At 38.5% G+C, this 17829-nt stretch overlaps 1 protein-coding gene across 1 annotated transcript in view; it reads right to left on the reverse strand.

Annotated features, from left to right (window-relative positions):
* The window catches only part of itfg1 (integrin alpha FG-GAP repeat containing 1), a 167480-nt gene that overhangs the window by 23704 nt on the left and 125947 nt on the right, over positions 1-17829 (reverse strand). The window contains exons 12-14 of the mRNA XM_056248447.1: positions 16674-16779; positions 11217-11260; positions 1999-2077 (exon numbers count right to left, since the gene is read on the reverse strand). Of these exons, the coding sequence (XP_056104422.1) occupies positions 1999-2077; positions 11217-11260; positions 16674-16779 (229 nt within the window). The remainder of the gene's footprint in view (positions 1-1998; positions 2078-11216; positions 11261-16673; positions 16780-17829) is intronic.

The following is a 17829-nucleotide window of genomic DNA, read 5'->3' on the forward strand; positions in this document are numbered from 1 at the left end:
ATATGATAACTCCAATATTCTCTATAGTGGCTGCATTCATTGTCTTTGTGCAATCCAATCTCAAATTGTTGCTTTGAGACAAGAAACAAATGTATGTAATTCCTCATTTCCAGTTCCATATAAACAAACAAATAAGTAAGGGATAATCCACAGCTAGCCATGCATTAAAATTTTAATGCACGACGTAGAGGCGAAGAACCACCCGACGCGAAGCGGAGGGTGGTTGCCTCTAGGTCGTGCATTAAAATCCTTTAATGCATGGCTAGCCGTGGATTATCCCGCTTATACCTCGGTTATTTGCCAAGTTAATAAGAAGTTAAAGCTGTAACTGATGTTTACAATGTAATTTTTTAACAGACGTGTAAAAATGACGGTTATTTTCTTAAGTTACGGCTCGTTAGTTCTAGCACTCCGTCCGCTTTAAATAAAGTAGAGCCATCGGATTGCTTTTATTTGAATGAATTATCACATTTATTTAAATTCATTATTAAAAGAGAGAGACAGAGAACTGAAAGAGAAGAGAGACAGAGAGAGAGAGAGAGAGAGAGAGAGAGAGAGAGATGCGTGTGCGAGTTACCTATGCGTCTCTTCTTTAAAGTCTACAGTCCCCTCGTTGCTTAAGCATAGGCCTATATAGCTAACTTAATGATTCATGGATTTATTAAAATTATTTATGAATGATGGGCAACACTGACAGTGACAAGAAAAGCTTTATTTGAACTAATCATGTCAAAATAGCTGTATGTCAAACCAAACTTTTCTTACGCGGATGATGAACGCTGGTGTCTTTTCCATTTTTCCTGTAGCGCTTTAAAACTGATTTAAAGACGGCATTGCTTGACTTGAAGTCTTTATCCCTTATGATGTTGTATTTTGTAATGTGACGGTTTATACCTGCTCTGAGACGCATCAAACTTGCAACACTGTATTCGCGTCCAGCGGTAGACTGAACAGAGGCATAAAACTCCCGAAATGTCTCATTTAAAAGAGAAGCAGAGTAACGTTAGGTCTCGAAATCACAATTGTTCTGTCTTTGGCGCAACAAGTCACTGAAAGTGTTAACTGCCCATTTAGTTGTCTTTTTCGTATTGACCTCATCTTTGTCGTCTTCGATCTTATCTAGCTCTGTCTTTTCCCTCAAAACAAAAAAAAAAGCCTAAAACGTATCTAAGTAATATACAGTAGTAGGCTATTTCGTTGTCACCCTGCCTCTCCAAATGCATAACTAATGCAATAATGCAGTAACAGCTGAAAAAGTACTTGGGTGTGTGTTTTATTTTATATTTACCAGTCAATAATGCAATCGCTGCTGTCTGTCCCATAGAAGAACATGACAGCCCGCGTATGTTTTGGAACTTGGGGCTTACATGAACCACGTGACAGCCATCGCGAGCGATCAAAGAGCGTTGCAACTCTTTCTCTCTATGGCTCTGAGCCTATAACGTTTTCATATGTGTCTCTCTCTCTCACTCTTTTGCAAGTGTAACTCTGTTACTATGGTTACCAATGTTTATAGTAGCGGATTAATTTCGAACTGTAATCAAACTGACTGGAACTACCTGTGCATTAAACGGTTTTACTGCACACCTTCCAGCCAATCAGAATCGAGTATTTAAACAGGCCGTGGTATAATATATATATATATATATACATATATTAAATTAAGATTTTTTACTAATAAACGTGAATAATATTTTTTTAAAGTGAAAAAAAGTTCTCTAAAGCAAAAATGTGCGCTCTTCACACAATGTACCATGCCAGAACGGATTTTCGAAATCTACACCAGAATTAAGTGTGGCCAAGAAAAAGCTTTTTATTGGTTTATTCAAAATCATCCTAGTCTAGTTTAGTCTGATCCTTCAAAAGATATGGAACTAGTCAGGATGGATGACTGCAGTGTGTTCAGGTTGACTTATCTTACCTCACTGAAGCAGGATATGCTGGGCAAAGAGATGTGTGTGATGTTAAGTGTTGATCTTTTCTGAGCCGTGTACTCACCAGAAGCGTTCTTTAGATAACCGTTCGAGTCCACCGATGTGTACATGACATACGGGCCAGGCTGGTTCACACCGAAGGGCTGTGGGATGGATAGAAGTGATTAACAATAAATACAAAACACAAACAATTTGCAAAAGGAATTTTAATCAGAAAACTACTTTAAGAAGCAAATAACAACCATCTCTAAAGGTGCCATCAATAGTGTAGCGATATATGAAGCATGTATCACTTTTCAAACCAAGCAGCTTTCAATGTGGTGGATCCATGTGACTAACTTGAACCCGTTCACCCCTCACGCAAAATTCCCAATTGCGTGGTTTCCTATTGAAATTACTGGGTTTTGCTTATGAAAATTCACGGAACATTGGTAAATGTGACCGCATCTCAACTCTATGCACACACAAGACGTTGAGCCCATGCAACAGCCCTTAAGTGAATTGATTCAAACACATATAAGATCATAACAATAAGACCTTCCTTGGAAAGGCTCATTGTAGTTGTAAATATGACCTTGTTTCCTGCAGGACACTAAAAACCTGCACATTGGAGCTATTCTGATGATATTGATGATAATTAGAATGACCCTGACTGCTTGTTTGCAAGTGTGTGTGTGTTTTCAGTTGAGTCCACAAAGATCATCACAGGTTACACAGGCCCAGCTCCAGTCTCCTACAAATACTGAGACACATGAGAGATGTCTATCAACAGCCAGCAGTAACGTGTGGCCAACACTGGCTCAGCGCCGGGGAGATGGGGCAGACCTGCTAATATGCCAGCTTCTCAATTATGGATACTTTTCTCTGTGCAGACAATAACCCTGGGAACTGCAAATGAACAGCATGCCAGGAACAAGTGGGCATACATTTTTAAACAGATTTATTTGTGAGGGATGATTATGAGTGGGGAGGGGTGAAATGATTCCCTTGTTGAAAATTATGTTCCCCTGTAGCTGATGAATCCAGCCAATGGACAATGTTGACAGGAAATGGGACAATCCTGGAGCAGAAGCTCTTCGTCACCTAGTGCCAAACTGACATAAATGAGGGAGAGGATGATCTGGCAGCATCAGATACAGATGAACATCGTTCAGTCAAACACAACACTGAGGGCAAAGTACACGGCCAGAGAATCTGACGTCAGTGAGACCTGAAGTCCCACACATTTCTACCCCATCACCAACATCTAAGTTCAAGTTTATTATGCCATAGGGAAAATTGGCTAGCAAATTATTAGCATTTATCTGAAGAACAAAATTATATTGTAACATTATAAATCTCTCTTTACTGTCACTTTGGATCAATTTAGTGAACCCTTTCTGCATAAAAGCATTACTTTTTTATAAAAATATATATTTTATATAATTTTTAATAAAAGAATATTCTGAAATATGCAAAGCAAAATTTTGAATGGTAGTGTATCTCACAATGTGACTATATATCTTGCATTTATGACCTTTTCTAGTAACTGCACATTTAAGGCCATTGCACACTGAGTCCGAAATTCGCATCCGAAATTTTCGCACGTTAAAAAATAAATACGAGCTCACGTTATGTCAATCACGCTTGCACACTGCCTCCGAAACTTTCGTCCGTCATAAAAAAAAATCGAATCGGGTTCGATTTTCTGCGTTTTTCGCATCCGTAGCAATCAGTTTGAATGGTGTTTGAATTATGTTTTGACAATTCAGAGCCACCGAATCTCGAATACGAAAAAACGCATACGAAAATTTCGGACTCAGTGTGCAATGGCCTTTACTCTACTTTTAAATTTAAACCTCAAAAACTACAACATCCCAAATCCGCCCCTTAAGCAATAAAGGTTGTTTGTAGCAGAGCTTACAGAGCACCTACTATTATTAAGATTTTCTTACTGGAGAACTGAAGAAGCAAAGCTTTAATCACACAGGTAGACAGCATTTAACCCAGACAAGAATGCCAAACATAATGTCTGCAAATTCAGAAGCCAGTTACAAAGCAAAAAATAACCTCCATTAAACTCTTCAGATTGGCTGAAGCATAGTAAACAACTGGAGAGCCTTGGGCTATAGCAACCATACAAGGACAGGTGGATAACCCATGATCTCGCTAATGAAACCACCAGACAGCAAGAGACAAAAGATGAGACTGAGCAAGCCAGAGAACACAGAAAAACAATGTAAACGTGGGAAGATAAAGCATCAGAGGAAACAAAGTGATGCCTAAGACAGCAGAGAGGCGAGAGGCAGCTAAAAGGAGATAAACGAAAACGTCACAAGAACTGAATGGGGAATAACAAACACCTCAGTGAGTGACTGCAACTGTGGGCCGAATATTTCGAAAAGACTTTAAACAAAGAACCCCCCTATGGCATTTTTTTGCAAGAAAAAGAAAAAAATGGCAAATATTTCATTGTATTTCTCACCATTATTTCTATGTATCATTTTTAGTGGGATTTAATAATTGTCATACAATACTGTCATGCACCTTTTTCACTGAAGTGTCATTAATAGCATTTTCAGAAGAAGAGACACATTTTGAAGAAGAATCAAACTCATCAGATAAGCTCATGGGTTTCAACTATCGCTATATACGGGTTACAGTGAAGGATATTAGTTGGTTCTTTGGACCACTGGGTTGGACTGCATTCTCACCAGAAGTAAAAACACTCCTTGAGGTGTTTTTTTTCTTGTTTGTTTAGGTGCAGATTCAAGTACAACTGCAATGTACACACACTACCATTTTAAAGTTCAGGGTCAGTAAGACTTTTTAAATATTTAATTCAGCAAGGACACAGCAAAGACATGTATGATGTTATAAAAGTTCAAATGAATACCATTCTGTTCCTCAAAGAAACTTGAAAAAATGTATTATGGTTACTATAAAAATATTAAGCAGCACACCTATTTTCAACATTGATCATTCTTGAGCACCAAATCAGCATATTATAAAGATTTCTGAAGGATCATGTGACACTGAAGACTGGAGGAATGGCTGGATATACATTATACCTTCCTTACTGACCCCAACTTTTGAAGAGCAGTGTATATGCCTACAGGAACCCGAACAAAGAGAGAAAATGCAGCAGGTTATGCATCAAAGCCTCCAAATTCACTAACACGATCCTTTGGATCAAGTTAATAGTTTATAATATGCTGATGAGCAAAAATGGAAGATTTCAAATTGCCTACTTCCCAGGGGGAGACACATTTTTAGGGAAAAAGTCATTATTTTTGCAATTCCACCAGATGCACAGCCCTTTTCAAGCTGTGACGAAATGGAAGTAGCAACATACAGTGGGGGAAATAAGTATTTGACCCCTTGCTGATTTTGCAGGTTTGCCCACTTACAAAGAATGCAACGATCTATAATTTTAATCATATGTACATTCTAACAGTGAAAGACAGAATCCCAAAGAAAATTCCAGAAAATCACATCATATGAATTTATTTAAATTGATAACCATCTGATGAGGAAAAACAAGTATTTGACCCCCTGGACAAACAGCATGTTAATATTTTGTAGAAAAGCCCTTATTGGCCAGCACAGATGTCAAACGCTTTTTATAGTTGGTGACAAGGTTTGTGCACATTTCGGCAGGGATGTTGGCCCACTCCTCCCTGCAGTCAGCCTCCAAATCTTTCAGGTTCCGAGGTTGTCGCCTGGCAACTCGAATTTTAAGCTCCCTCCAAAGATTTTCAATTGGATTCAGGTCTGGAGACTGGCTAGGCCACTCCAGAACCTTGATGTGCTTCTTCTTCAGCCACTCTTTTGTTGCTTTGGCGGTGTGCTTAGGGTCGTTGTCGTGCTGAAACACCCATCCTCGACCCATCTTCAGCTCTCTCACTGAGGGAACGAGATGTTGGTCCAGAATTCCACGATACATGGCCCCGTCCATCCTCCCCTCAATACGATGGAGTTGTCCCGTCCCCTTGGCTGAAAAGCACCCCCAAAGCATGTTGCCACCACCATGCTTGACGGTGGGGATGGTGTTCTTTGGGTTGTACTCGGTTTTCTTTGCCCTGCAAACACGACGAGTTGAGTTGAGGCCAAAAAGTTCTATTTTGGTCTCATCTGACCACATCACCTTCTTCCAGGCCTCTTCTGAGTCGTCCAGGTGGTGAATGGCGAACTTCATGCGGGCCTGTACATGTTTCTTCTTGAGCAGGGGGACCTTGCGTGCGCTGCAGGATTTCAATCCATGACGGCGTAGTGTGTTACCAACCGTTTCTTTTGTAACTGTGGTCCCAGCTGCCTTCAGTTGATTCATCAGTTCCCCCCTTGTGGTTTTGGGATGATTCCTCACCGTTCGCATGATCAGGGACACCCCACGAGGCGAGATCTTGTGTGGAGGCCCAGACCGAGGGAGGTTGGCGGTGGTGTGGTGCTTCTTCCATTTCCTGATAACTGCACCGACAGTTGATCTTTTCTCTCCAAGTTGCTTTCCGATTCTCTTGTAGCCCATCCCAGCCTTATGCAGATCAACAATCTTGTCCCTGATGTCCGTAGAAAGCTCTTTGGTCTTGCCCATGGTGGTGATGTTGGATGCTGGTTGTTTGGGTGTTGACCGGTGTCTTTTATACAGGTAACGAGGTGAGGCAGGTGTATTTGATGTAGATAATTGGTTGGGATTGGGGCTGTGTCTTAAAGAAAGACTAACTGGCTTGTAGGAGCCAGAATACTTGCTGTTTGGTAGGGGGTCATATACTTGTTTTTCCTCATCAGATGGTTATCAATTTTTATAAATTCATATGATGTGATTTTCTGGAATTTTCTTTGGGATTCTGTCTTTCACTGTTAGAATGTACATATGATTACATTTATAGATTGTTGCATTCTTTGTAAGTGGGCAAACCTGCAAAATCAGCAAGGGGCCAAATACTTATTTCCCCCACTGTATATATTCTCCTGTATTGTGACTATATCTGTTACATGAGTATAACAGATTATAGAAAAATAAAAAAATGTAGGATGAGGTCTCAAAAGTGGAGGTAGATGATCGTGAGTTAGCAGGGGTGGGTTTTAACAGACTAAATTATTGGAGGAGTCCTGCATATGTCACCAGAGAGAAGTCTGTTGTTTTCACCAAAAGGTACAGTTATGACATTTTGATTAAACAATGAGCTCAATGAATTGCTCACAATAAGATGTAAAACAGTGAACAGTGAATTTTCATTTTATGCTGACTGTAAAAACAGTATGTGATTTACACTGGCTGTAAGTAACCAGGCAGGGTGTTTAGTATGCAACACTGCAAAAATAGGACAAATGCAAAAATGCTATGATCCAGAACACATGAATTCATCTGAACTATACACTTCTACAACTAACGTCCCAGTTTCAGCATCTGAATATTAATTCAGCGTGGGACTGTATAACATGTATGTCAGGGGTCCAGTCGGAGCGAGACAGGAGTGCGGCCCATCTTAAAGAGCTCTTATTTAATCATAGAGCCCTCTGCTATCCACTGCCCTCCGGCCAAACTGTCTGAACTCGGCATATCACCAAGTTAGAGAACACATGTGACGTCATCTGTGTGTGTTTGTGCGTGTCTAAAGAAGAGGATGAACGGCTGGGCAGAAAATGTATTATCTCTTCATTACGAAGGATGACAGTAAACGAACAAAGGTCTTTGACTGTGTATGTGTGTGTCGCTCATGTATTAACAGAGTAATGAATTGCTTTGAGACCCTGCCAAGTGCACAGTGCTGGTCCAAAACACACACACACCTCAGTAACATCTCTTCCTGTCTAATAAACTCTACAGCTGTCAGAAATTGCTCTGTATTCTATAAATTGTGTACTATATATGGTGTCAGCCCTTCTGTTGTTCGAATTAAGAGCAACTGATTTGTCTAAATGTTCACTCTTTTATACTCATAGTGCACTCTGATGTATAGCGTACAACTGATAAAAACGCCAACGCTTATTTCCATTCACTCCTTTCCACTATCTGCATTATGTGGCATTCTACTGGGAACAGTGATTGAGTGAATGAGTAAGTGATTTCAGACGCAGCTAAAGCAGATCTTTTAGCATTCAATCTACAGATAATGGGTGAAGGGTGGACTGATAGAAGAGAGAAGGCCAGAAAAAAAGAAAGAAGAATTTGTGAATATGAAAAAGAAACAAAGCACAGAAGCCCTCCCAGACAACTGGAGAGAGTGTAGAGAGAGAGAGAGAGAGAGAGAGAGAGAGAGAGAGAGAGAGAGAGAGAGAGAAAACAAGAGTGAGAACATAAAAGCCTGTCTTCTCGTCAGAATGAGGACAGCTTTGTGTCACACGTGTCCTCGACCACAACAGCTAGTCAACAACGTCAAAGGAGCAAAGATAACAAGACAGAACTCATAGACAATCAAAATCAAGAAATACCTACATGCAGTGGTCAACTTATATATTGTTAATGTCGATTATTTAGCATTTTTTAATTATCACATCGGACAAAGTTTTTTTGTTTGACAGATTAATGCCTGAAGTGATCATTTTATTTTGACAGTGTAGAACACTTGCATCAAGTTGGTAAAGCATATTTTATATATATTGATTCATTTCAAAAATGATTATTAAAATATTTCTTTCAATTGCTTTTGTAAACACCAAGTAGATTTTTTTTTTTTTTTTTAGAATATCACAAGTTTTTAAATGAAATAGTGTGATGTGATGGTTCAGGGCCGGTAAATTGTTTTTGAAAGAAGTTTCTTTCTGTGAAGGCCTCATCGACTCGACAGCCATCGGCACTGATCTTCAACAAACTCGTCTCCATACCGGTGTTCTGTCAATGTAACATACTTTGTCAGAATAGCATACCGGAAGTTGAATTTTATAGCGGAGTCTGTCAATTTAGCCTACTTTGTCAAAACAGCATACCAGTGTTTGTGAAGGGTATGCTGTTTTAAAGCCCCTGGTTTAATAAAAAAAAACTACAGTTTATAAAGAGGTATGCTGTTTTGATAGCCCCTGTTTCGATAGGTCTTGCTTCATAGAAAATGAAGTGTTGGGGTATCCTTTTTTGTTAGTTTGCACACTTACCAGCATCCCCCTTCATAACCTGTATCTTACTAAAAGAAAATAAATTATAAAAACATTCATTGTTTATAGACTGGTTGAAAAATAATTTAATACAAATTTCAAATAGGTACCTTTAAAAGGTAATTGAAAATTTCCTCCCACTTATTTTCCATGGTTACAGTTAGCAGAAAAATAAGCATTAATCATTTAAAAGCAAAACATTAGTCGATGTGTTCAATCTCGGTCAGATGCCGCCAAACGCTAGAACCTCGAGTTAACACCGGATTTAATGTTTTAACACGACATTTCGACTCCACTTGCTAAAAATAATATATTGAAAACGTCTGTCAACTTTTCTTGTGATTGTACAAGGCATGCAATTAGGTCATGTGTATATAATATGCGATATAATACACCAACACTTACCGCTTGTAATCTTAGGTATGCTGAAATGATGGTTTAAATTTAACGCATGCGCAATTCCAAAAATTTCACTGCTGCGCATGCGCATTAAGCGGAGGTATCCCACTCTGATGGGTATGGTGTTCCGTCAGAACACCGGCGTGATGACTCCGACTTCCAACCAGATGGAACTGGATAAATATTCTGATCCAATCTGACTTCTGACCTGTAATGCTGCCTGGATCATAATCATACACTGTTCGTTCGTTGGCCAGAGGAGAAGTGGCTCAACAATATTATTGATCTGCCTTACTTAAGGTGGACGATGACGCAATTTTCTTCTAGAAACAAACTTTGTTGTATTATTTTCCTGTTATCACTGTGAAGCTGCTATGATACAATCTGTATTGTAAAAAGCGCTATATAAATAAAGGTGACTTGACTTTCTCTTCATGCTCACCAAGACTGCATTCATTTAATCAAAAATACAATAAATAGTAATATTGTGAAATACTATTAAAATTTAAATGAACATTTTCTATTTGAATATATTAAAAAATGTCATTTATTCCAGTGATGGCAAAGCTGAATTTTCAGCATTTTCAGCATCAGTCTTCAGTGTCATATGATCCTTCAGAAATCATTCTAATATGCTGATTTGCTGCTAAAGAAACATTTCTTATTGTTGAAAACAGTTGTCAGGAGTATATTAGTTTGTGTTTTGGTTTTGTTTTCATTTTCATTCTGTTCCGGTTTGCCTGAGTTCTGTTTGCTAGTTAGTTTCCATAGTTGCTCATTAGTTTCACACCTATTCTTAGTTCCGTTGATTAATCTGTGTGTATTTAAGCCCTCAGTTTTCTCAGTTCATGGTTTGCTGTCGTCAATGATTTATGTCGTTGTTATTTATGTATTTCTCCCCATGTTCTCCTGAGTCTTCCGAGTTATTATTATTAAAGAATGTTTCGTTTCTATTCTTCATCATTGTGCCATCATCACTGCAACCTGTTTCTGACAGTTGTGCTGCTTAATATTTTTGTGGAAACCATGATACATATTTTATTCAGGATTAATTGATTAAAGGGATACCCAAAAATGAAAATTCTGTCATAATTTACTCACCCTCAAGTTGTTGCAAACCTGTATGAGTTTCTTTCTTCTGCTGAACACAAAGGAAGATATTTTGAAGAGCGATTGGAACTTTGGCACCATTGACTTCCATAGTAGAAAAAAAAAAATACTGTGGAAGTCAATGGTGCCAAAGTTTCAATCGTTCTTCAAAATATCTTCCTAGTATCCCTTTAATGGAAAGTTCAAAAGAATGGCATTGATTTGAATCAGAAATCTTTTGTAACATTATAAAAGTATTTACTGTCACTTTTGACAAGAACCAATTTCTTAAAGAAAACAACAACAGTAACAACAAAAAACAACCTAAAAATAACAACCCATAATGACTCCAAATTTTGAATGGTATTGTATATATCAAACATCAGCCACTTCAGTCAACCACTAACTACCATAAATGCCTAAGATTTTGCTAACTTTTATTACAATTTCTGTTTTGCTTTGGAGGAAAAATAAAGTCTTACAGTGTTATAGGTTGTTCACAGCACATTTACCTCAAATTTAACAATGACAAATAATGAAAGCTTATTAAATAGGCAAAATGCATGAAAGCGGCAGGGAATGTGGCGAACATTGTGATTGAATTTGTTTGATTTCTTCTGAAATCAGCAGGAACAGATTGCATGTTGGCCTGGTGATACTACGCACATGCCATTGCCACTCGAGTAGAGTGTCTTGCATGAAAGAGAAGAAAAGATTAGAACTCACCTTAACTTTTTCTGGACAGTTATTGGAACAAAGGCCACTGAGAACTGCAGAGAGAAAGAGATAAAAACAGAGAAAGGGAATCATAACTTTGTCCCATATATCTGGCCCTAAGATAAGACAAGTTGATTGCAGTGTCCATATCAAATCCACACATCACAACACTGCTAAACATGGCCAGCACCACATTCACCTCCGCTCATATCACACAATTTAACAGCAACTCTGCTCCCGAAATCATTTTCAGCCAGGAATTATGCCTAGAGAAAATGAATTGGACAAAATGTGCACTAATGGTGTGAAATAAGGCCCAGACTTTCTGCTTCTCTTGAGGCCAAAATTGACTGTGCGTTAGAGAACAGCGCATATGAAAGGGAAAGTAAAAAATCATTAATTGCTCATTAGTGGCACACAAAGAACCATCTGTGTACTTGTGCATCAGTCTTTATCGAGACGCAGCATTCGATTTTTAAACTGGCAGTGACAGGCAGCCCTATTTAAAACAGTGAATTAGACAGTTCATGATGGAAGAACACAATTTAAAGGGGGGAAAAAGTGTCTTTGACAGTCTCTGATGGAAAAACAAATGATGTAAATGTTTCAATAACAACTCGTCCTTTGGAAATTTCCAGATTTTCATATTTGGTCTGACAGGCAAATGTTCTGCATGAGTTATTAGGATTGAGAAATCAAATATATGTGGCTTTGGTTTTCAAAGAGAATGTACTGAGGGGTGAAAGAGAGGTGTGACATGAAGACTGAAATAATTTTTCATTCATGCCTGGTCTAACAGTTTATTTCTGTGCTTGAAAGTCAAGAACAGAGAGATAAAGTAGATATTTTCTAGACTCTATGAATGAGTGAACTTGCTACAGGACAGTATGACTGATACCCCACTGTAATGTGTGATGGATAACATTTTACCACAGCACAGCTGCTAATAATGAAGGCAATTTGGGCAATAGGAAATCGGAGGTGTATTTCTGTGAAAAATATTTGTTTTCATGAAAAAAATATTGGAACACAAAATACTGTGTGTTATTCACCGGTTAATCGCATTTAAAAATGACGTTTTCACTCTGAAACAACTGAAAGGATTTTGTTCCAATTTTCTATAATGTTCTGCAAAACAATATACCTAATTTTCAGTTTTTGAACCCTTGATTCTTATTAAATAAACATAAATACACATATAAATGGCAAATATTTCATTATATTATAGTAGATGTTCTTTTCAGATCTTTAGATTTCAAATCATATACAATTAAAATATATTTTTTGAAATAACTCATATGCTCACCAAGGCGTCATTTACTTGATAAAAAATACAGTAAAAGCAGGTATACTGTGAAATATATATATATATATATATATATATATATATATATATATATATATAAATATATGGCCTGAAGCTGTCAGATACATTTTAAATCTCTCAGGCTGGTGTTTGCGAATGCATGGCTAATATTGAACACTAGTTTAAACATACAAACTGACATGCCTGCCTGTACACGCATGCTAATGGATAAGAAAACATGCACACATAGTGGAAATGTCTCTATCGATGACAAGTTACCAGCAGGGCTTGTGCAGTGAGCTGAAGCATGATATGCACGGTCATGACACACTCCCATCGTGTACGTGTGTGTGTGTGAGAGCATGTGAGGCTGTGCAGTGCCCACCTAGAGTACAGCATAAAACCATTAAAAGACAGAAGGTTTAGCACTGAATACCTCTAAACATTTATGATGTGCTTAATCCCAATGAAATGCCATTTTGTGAACTCCTTTCATGTATAATGTGCTTGTTTACTGCCAGGGCTTAGTCTGAGCCTTCATATAAATATAAGACTCGACATTCGTCTCTATTTCTCCCGCAGGCTCCATTTGGAGATCCTGGAAACCACTCTAATACAAAGAAATAAAAATGATCACACAGCGACATTGCTGGCATCAGACATCTATGATAAACTGAGGGGAAATACAGAGAGGGGAAAAGTGGACATTCGAAAAACAATTAAATAAAAAACATGATGGTTCATTCATCATGATGACATCTTGATACATTTATAAGGTAACGTGAACAATTTCCCAGACTGAACGTCCTATCCCAGGACGTCTGATTTGATTCTGTTTGAACAGCTTCAACTGTATATTTGCTTGTGGTGACAAAAGGAACGGATCCAAATAGTCTTGCAGTTTGTTGTTCCCAGGACATAGGGAGATTCCACAGAGTGAATATGCCGGGAGTTGGCAGTAACAATGGAATAGCTGTGATCTGATGGCTGTGAAATTGGACATGAGGCCCGCTGTTCTGTTCTGCACTGGTAAACCAGATGCCACCGACACTCTAAGTGACTGTGTCTCATGTCATTCATAACAGCTGCCACACACAGACGCTCGACACATCATTACACCATCAGAGGTGGTGGAGCGCAACTTTATAAAGTTGTAACAAAACCTGTCACTCTTAATCTAGTCCATGAAAGTGGTGACCAGGTGGTTTCAAAGATGTGAGATCCCAGCCCGGAGTCGTGAGATTACGTCCATTACCTTAGTTACCCTAACCCAGCAGTAGCGAAGACGACTTTATGATTGGCTCTTAGTCTCAGCTGAGGTCAGGCAGTGATTACAGTAACAAGCAGCACTCTCAGTCTCTCATCACCTAATCATTATGCCTCATTGAAAAGAAAAAACAGAACAAAAAAACAACAACAACAACCCATCTCTGCACACTTAAAGCTGCACTACTATCCTAGCACAATATACATAGACAACTAGAAGTAAACCATCATATCACCAAAAAGTGTAAATAATGTGGCTCTGTTCGTTTGAGCAGCCAGACACAGTAACATTGGCGATTAGTGAGTTAACTAATGGCATGAGATGGATGGGTGGATGGATAGACAGAGAGACACAGTCACATAAATCTGTATAATGATAGATAGATAGATAGATAGATAGATATAGATACAGAGTCTGGTGTGTGACACCTTTCACTTTCCCTTCCTGATAATTCAGTGTCTCTCTCTACAATATCTGTCTAATAAGACAAAAAAAACCCCCAAAACTACTACAGTGACTGACAGGATGAAACAGAAAAAAAACGGCAAATCATTCATAAAAAATGCCTCCTTTTATGAGTTCCCATGTACTGTCGTAACGTGTGGGACGGGGGCTTGGTTTACAGCATGACAGCAGATTGCAGATTGAGGAAGGAGCGCACACTGGACTGAACAAAGAGTGCAGATGTTCCTCATTGCAGCTCATCTGCATTCTAATAAATGAACAGGAATGCAATCAGCTACCATAGTTCTCCCTCTCTGCCTATAGCCAACACACACTTACTCATCCACACACACCACAAACACACACTCCAACCACAGTCTGTGTGTGTTTAGCGCACGCAATCACAGATAATTACAGCACCTGGCCTCTCCCCTCCTCTTGTGCTCTCCTGCTAACCATTCACTGCTCATTTGGACTTCTTTTTGCCTCTATTGAGTTGTAGCTCAGAGGAGAGGTATAAATATCTGTGTATGAGAATTTATGACACTAAGGAAAACAAAGGGGCAAGTGGGTGTTTTACACATGGCAAAAGATAAAAAGGCTCTAGATACTGGGATGTAAATGTAGAACGTGTGAAAAAAGTAAGGCTTCAACGTATCACACGTCTATGATAAGTCTTGAATTCTTTTCATGTTCTGCTTCAGATTTATGTGAAAACACACATGGCCTTGAGGACTTGGCAGCTTCGAACAGAACTAGATTGTTTATTTACTCCTCTGAGGACAAAATAACAGGGCTTACCCGGGAATATGTAAATCGCTGGGTAAAGGTAATTGCATTAGGACACAGCTTACATACCCACAATCCCTCTAGAGGACAAAAATGAGGCAAGTTGGTACAATGCAGTGGTGTACGTCACCTGCCTTGCCTCAATGGACGGTGGTGGGTCAGGTGAGTCTCAGGAGCTTTCTAGTCTTTCATCAGTACTCCCATCAAAAATTGTTCCAATATTTTGATAATGTTATGCATATATGAATATAAAATGACTTGACCTGCAGCACAGAGTAGTTCACAGACTGCAAATGAAATAAAGAATCTGTGACAAACTGACAGACATTTGAAAGCATTACAATAGATTGTAATACTCCAGCACACTTTTTGTTTTCTGACTTATAGTTACATTGTGAGAAATTATTCAATGTGTGAGTAAACTGTCCGATTTAATCAAACTAAATCGTGAGCGATTTTAGACATTTTTGCAAACCAGTTATAATGATTAAGTTGTGAAAAGGGTCTAGTAATGCCCCTTATTAATACAAAGGAGAACTTATTTTGGGCTGCAGAATGGCAGTTACTAGCATCTTTTTTTTTGCAGCCAACTGTCTGAAGAAAAACGCATCTCATAACAATTTAGAGCACATGGACATATGGACTATGGCGGTTTCTTTTGTGATTCATGTGCAATTCAAACTCGAACCTAGTGCATTTTAATGCAGCATAGTTTGTACAGTTTGAACATGGTTGCTTAATCTATTTAAGCATCTGTGGACCGTCTCAGAAGTGCTGAGGATATAAAGAGCTAATATATTATTTAGCAGGGATGGGCCTTTATATACAGTTGCATCTCAATCAGACTGCAAATTAAATTTTAACCGGTCTTTAACCTCTAGGCTATATTATCAATTAAACATTTTGTAGATTTAAAAACATTATTTCACAAAATTACTGTTTTCACTGTTTTGTTGATCAAATAAATGCAGCCTTGGTGAGCATAAGAGACTTCTCTCAAACACATGAAAAAAATCGTACCGACCCCAACATCTTACAGCAACAGACAGTCAAAAAGTCATGAGACTGCCATTATTCACAGAGAAACTGTATAAACTACAGACTCATAAAAGCAGCTTTATTATGGAGGAGTCTCTATTTGTATAAAACATAACATTTATATTGTATATAAACATAAATTCCACCTCTCACTCACACACACAAGTGGCTATTTGATTCGAAAGGGGCACAAGCATCTTGGGAGCACTTTGTCACTGCAGTAAACTACCCAGAGTGCCTCTCTCTTCAGAGCCAGACATTCTAGCTTACAGCAGTCTCATTAAACAGCACATCTACAGGAAAGAGAGAAACAGAGCGCGCTAATAAGCGCGAGGAGGGGAGATTTAGAGACTCTGGGTCAGTCTCATCCTTGTTTTAATCTGACACTGATAGAATGATCCTCACATGCTGTTACACTGAGGAAGCTAATCTCTGCGCTTGAGCTAGAGGAGGATCTCTCCTTCTTTAATTAAAACACAGCAGGCAGGATTAAATGGCATCATGGCTGCTTTCTAGTGGACACATTTGGCTCTGGAAATGTCAGCTCTCCAAATGTCAGCACCCGGAAGCTCTACTGCCGCTACGGTGGCCAGGCTGGGAAAACGCCATATCTCATACTCACCGATCACTTTCACGAAATACGCGTCGGCCTCATAGTTGTTCTTCAAAGCGTGGATTACGAGGTCTTCCTTTTCCCCCTTGCTGAGCACGATCATATCTAATATACCCTGCAAATGAGAAATCAGAAACAATGTATCAAGCCCATTGAATCGCTCCCGTCTGATGAACACTCATATCCTTAATGGACTCCAGCAAGCTATTACGCTTCTTATCAGCCCCTCTCTGCAGTCTATTGGTCTCGCTCTTAAGAACATGGTTGCGCAGGGGCTCCTGTACAGATAGCATCGTAATACTGTGCTAATGATGACTAGCTCGAATGCTAACGGAATGAGACGTGCGCGTGCTGTTTGTTTAATGAGCCTTTAGCTTCATTAGTTATGCAAGCATGAGGGAATTCGAGGTAATTGGCTATATTATGATTACGATGGGGAAAAGGTTGCGATACAGATGGAGAGAAGGGTCGAGGGAGGGAAGGAGTGAATCATAGAGGAAGATATAATGGCAAAATTAGACACGTGTATACTGAAGATGCTTGAGGGCCGTCTGCAGTAGTGAGACGTTTCACTTCTTTAGGTGACCAAAGAACCACACAGACTCTCATACAGGCAAACACACAACATTTATAGCAGACAAATAATGGTTGATTCATTTAAAAAAAAAAAAAATTCTATATGCAAAATAATCTTTGATTCTTTTTATATGGATTGAAATTATGGGTGGGTGATATGGCAATATGTTTTTTTCAGGAAAATAACGATTCACGATTTTATCATGATTCTTTTTCATTTTGGTTTTACTATTTTGCAAGTGACAGAGCATTACAACTAATTTCCCTGTTTAAAAAAAAGAAGAGCCTTACAAGGTAACAAAATATCAAATAAAAATAACGTCAGACAAGATAAAAATCTTTATGTCATTATTTTATCTTTGTTATAAAAAATAAGAACAAAGAAACAGATAACATATACACAGCATAATATACAAATGAAATAAACAGTGCTTTATTTTTTCAGCTACAGTAGGTGTATTTAATAGTAGCATTCAAGTAAGAAATTGAATAAAAAAATAAAATAAAATAAAAACCTCAGACAGCACACAAATATTGAGTTCTCTTTCAAGTCTTGCACCTGAATGGACAAATTCACACAAAAAGTATG

Source organism: Rhinichthys klamathensis, unplaced genomic scaffold, assembly GCF_029890125.1.
Source record: "Rhinichthys klamathensis goyatoka isolate OS25496 unplaced genomic scaffold, OSU_Roscu_1.1 h1tg000055l_1, whole genome shotgun sequence".
NCBI lineage: Eukaryota > Metazoa > Chordata > Actinopteri > Cypriniformes > Leuciscidae > Rhinichthys > Rhinichthys klamathensis.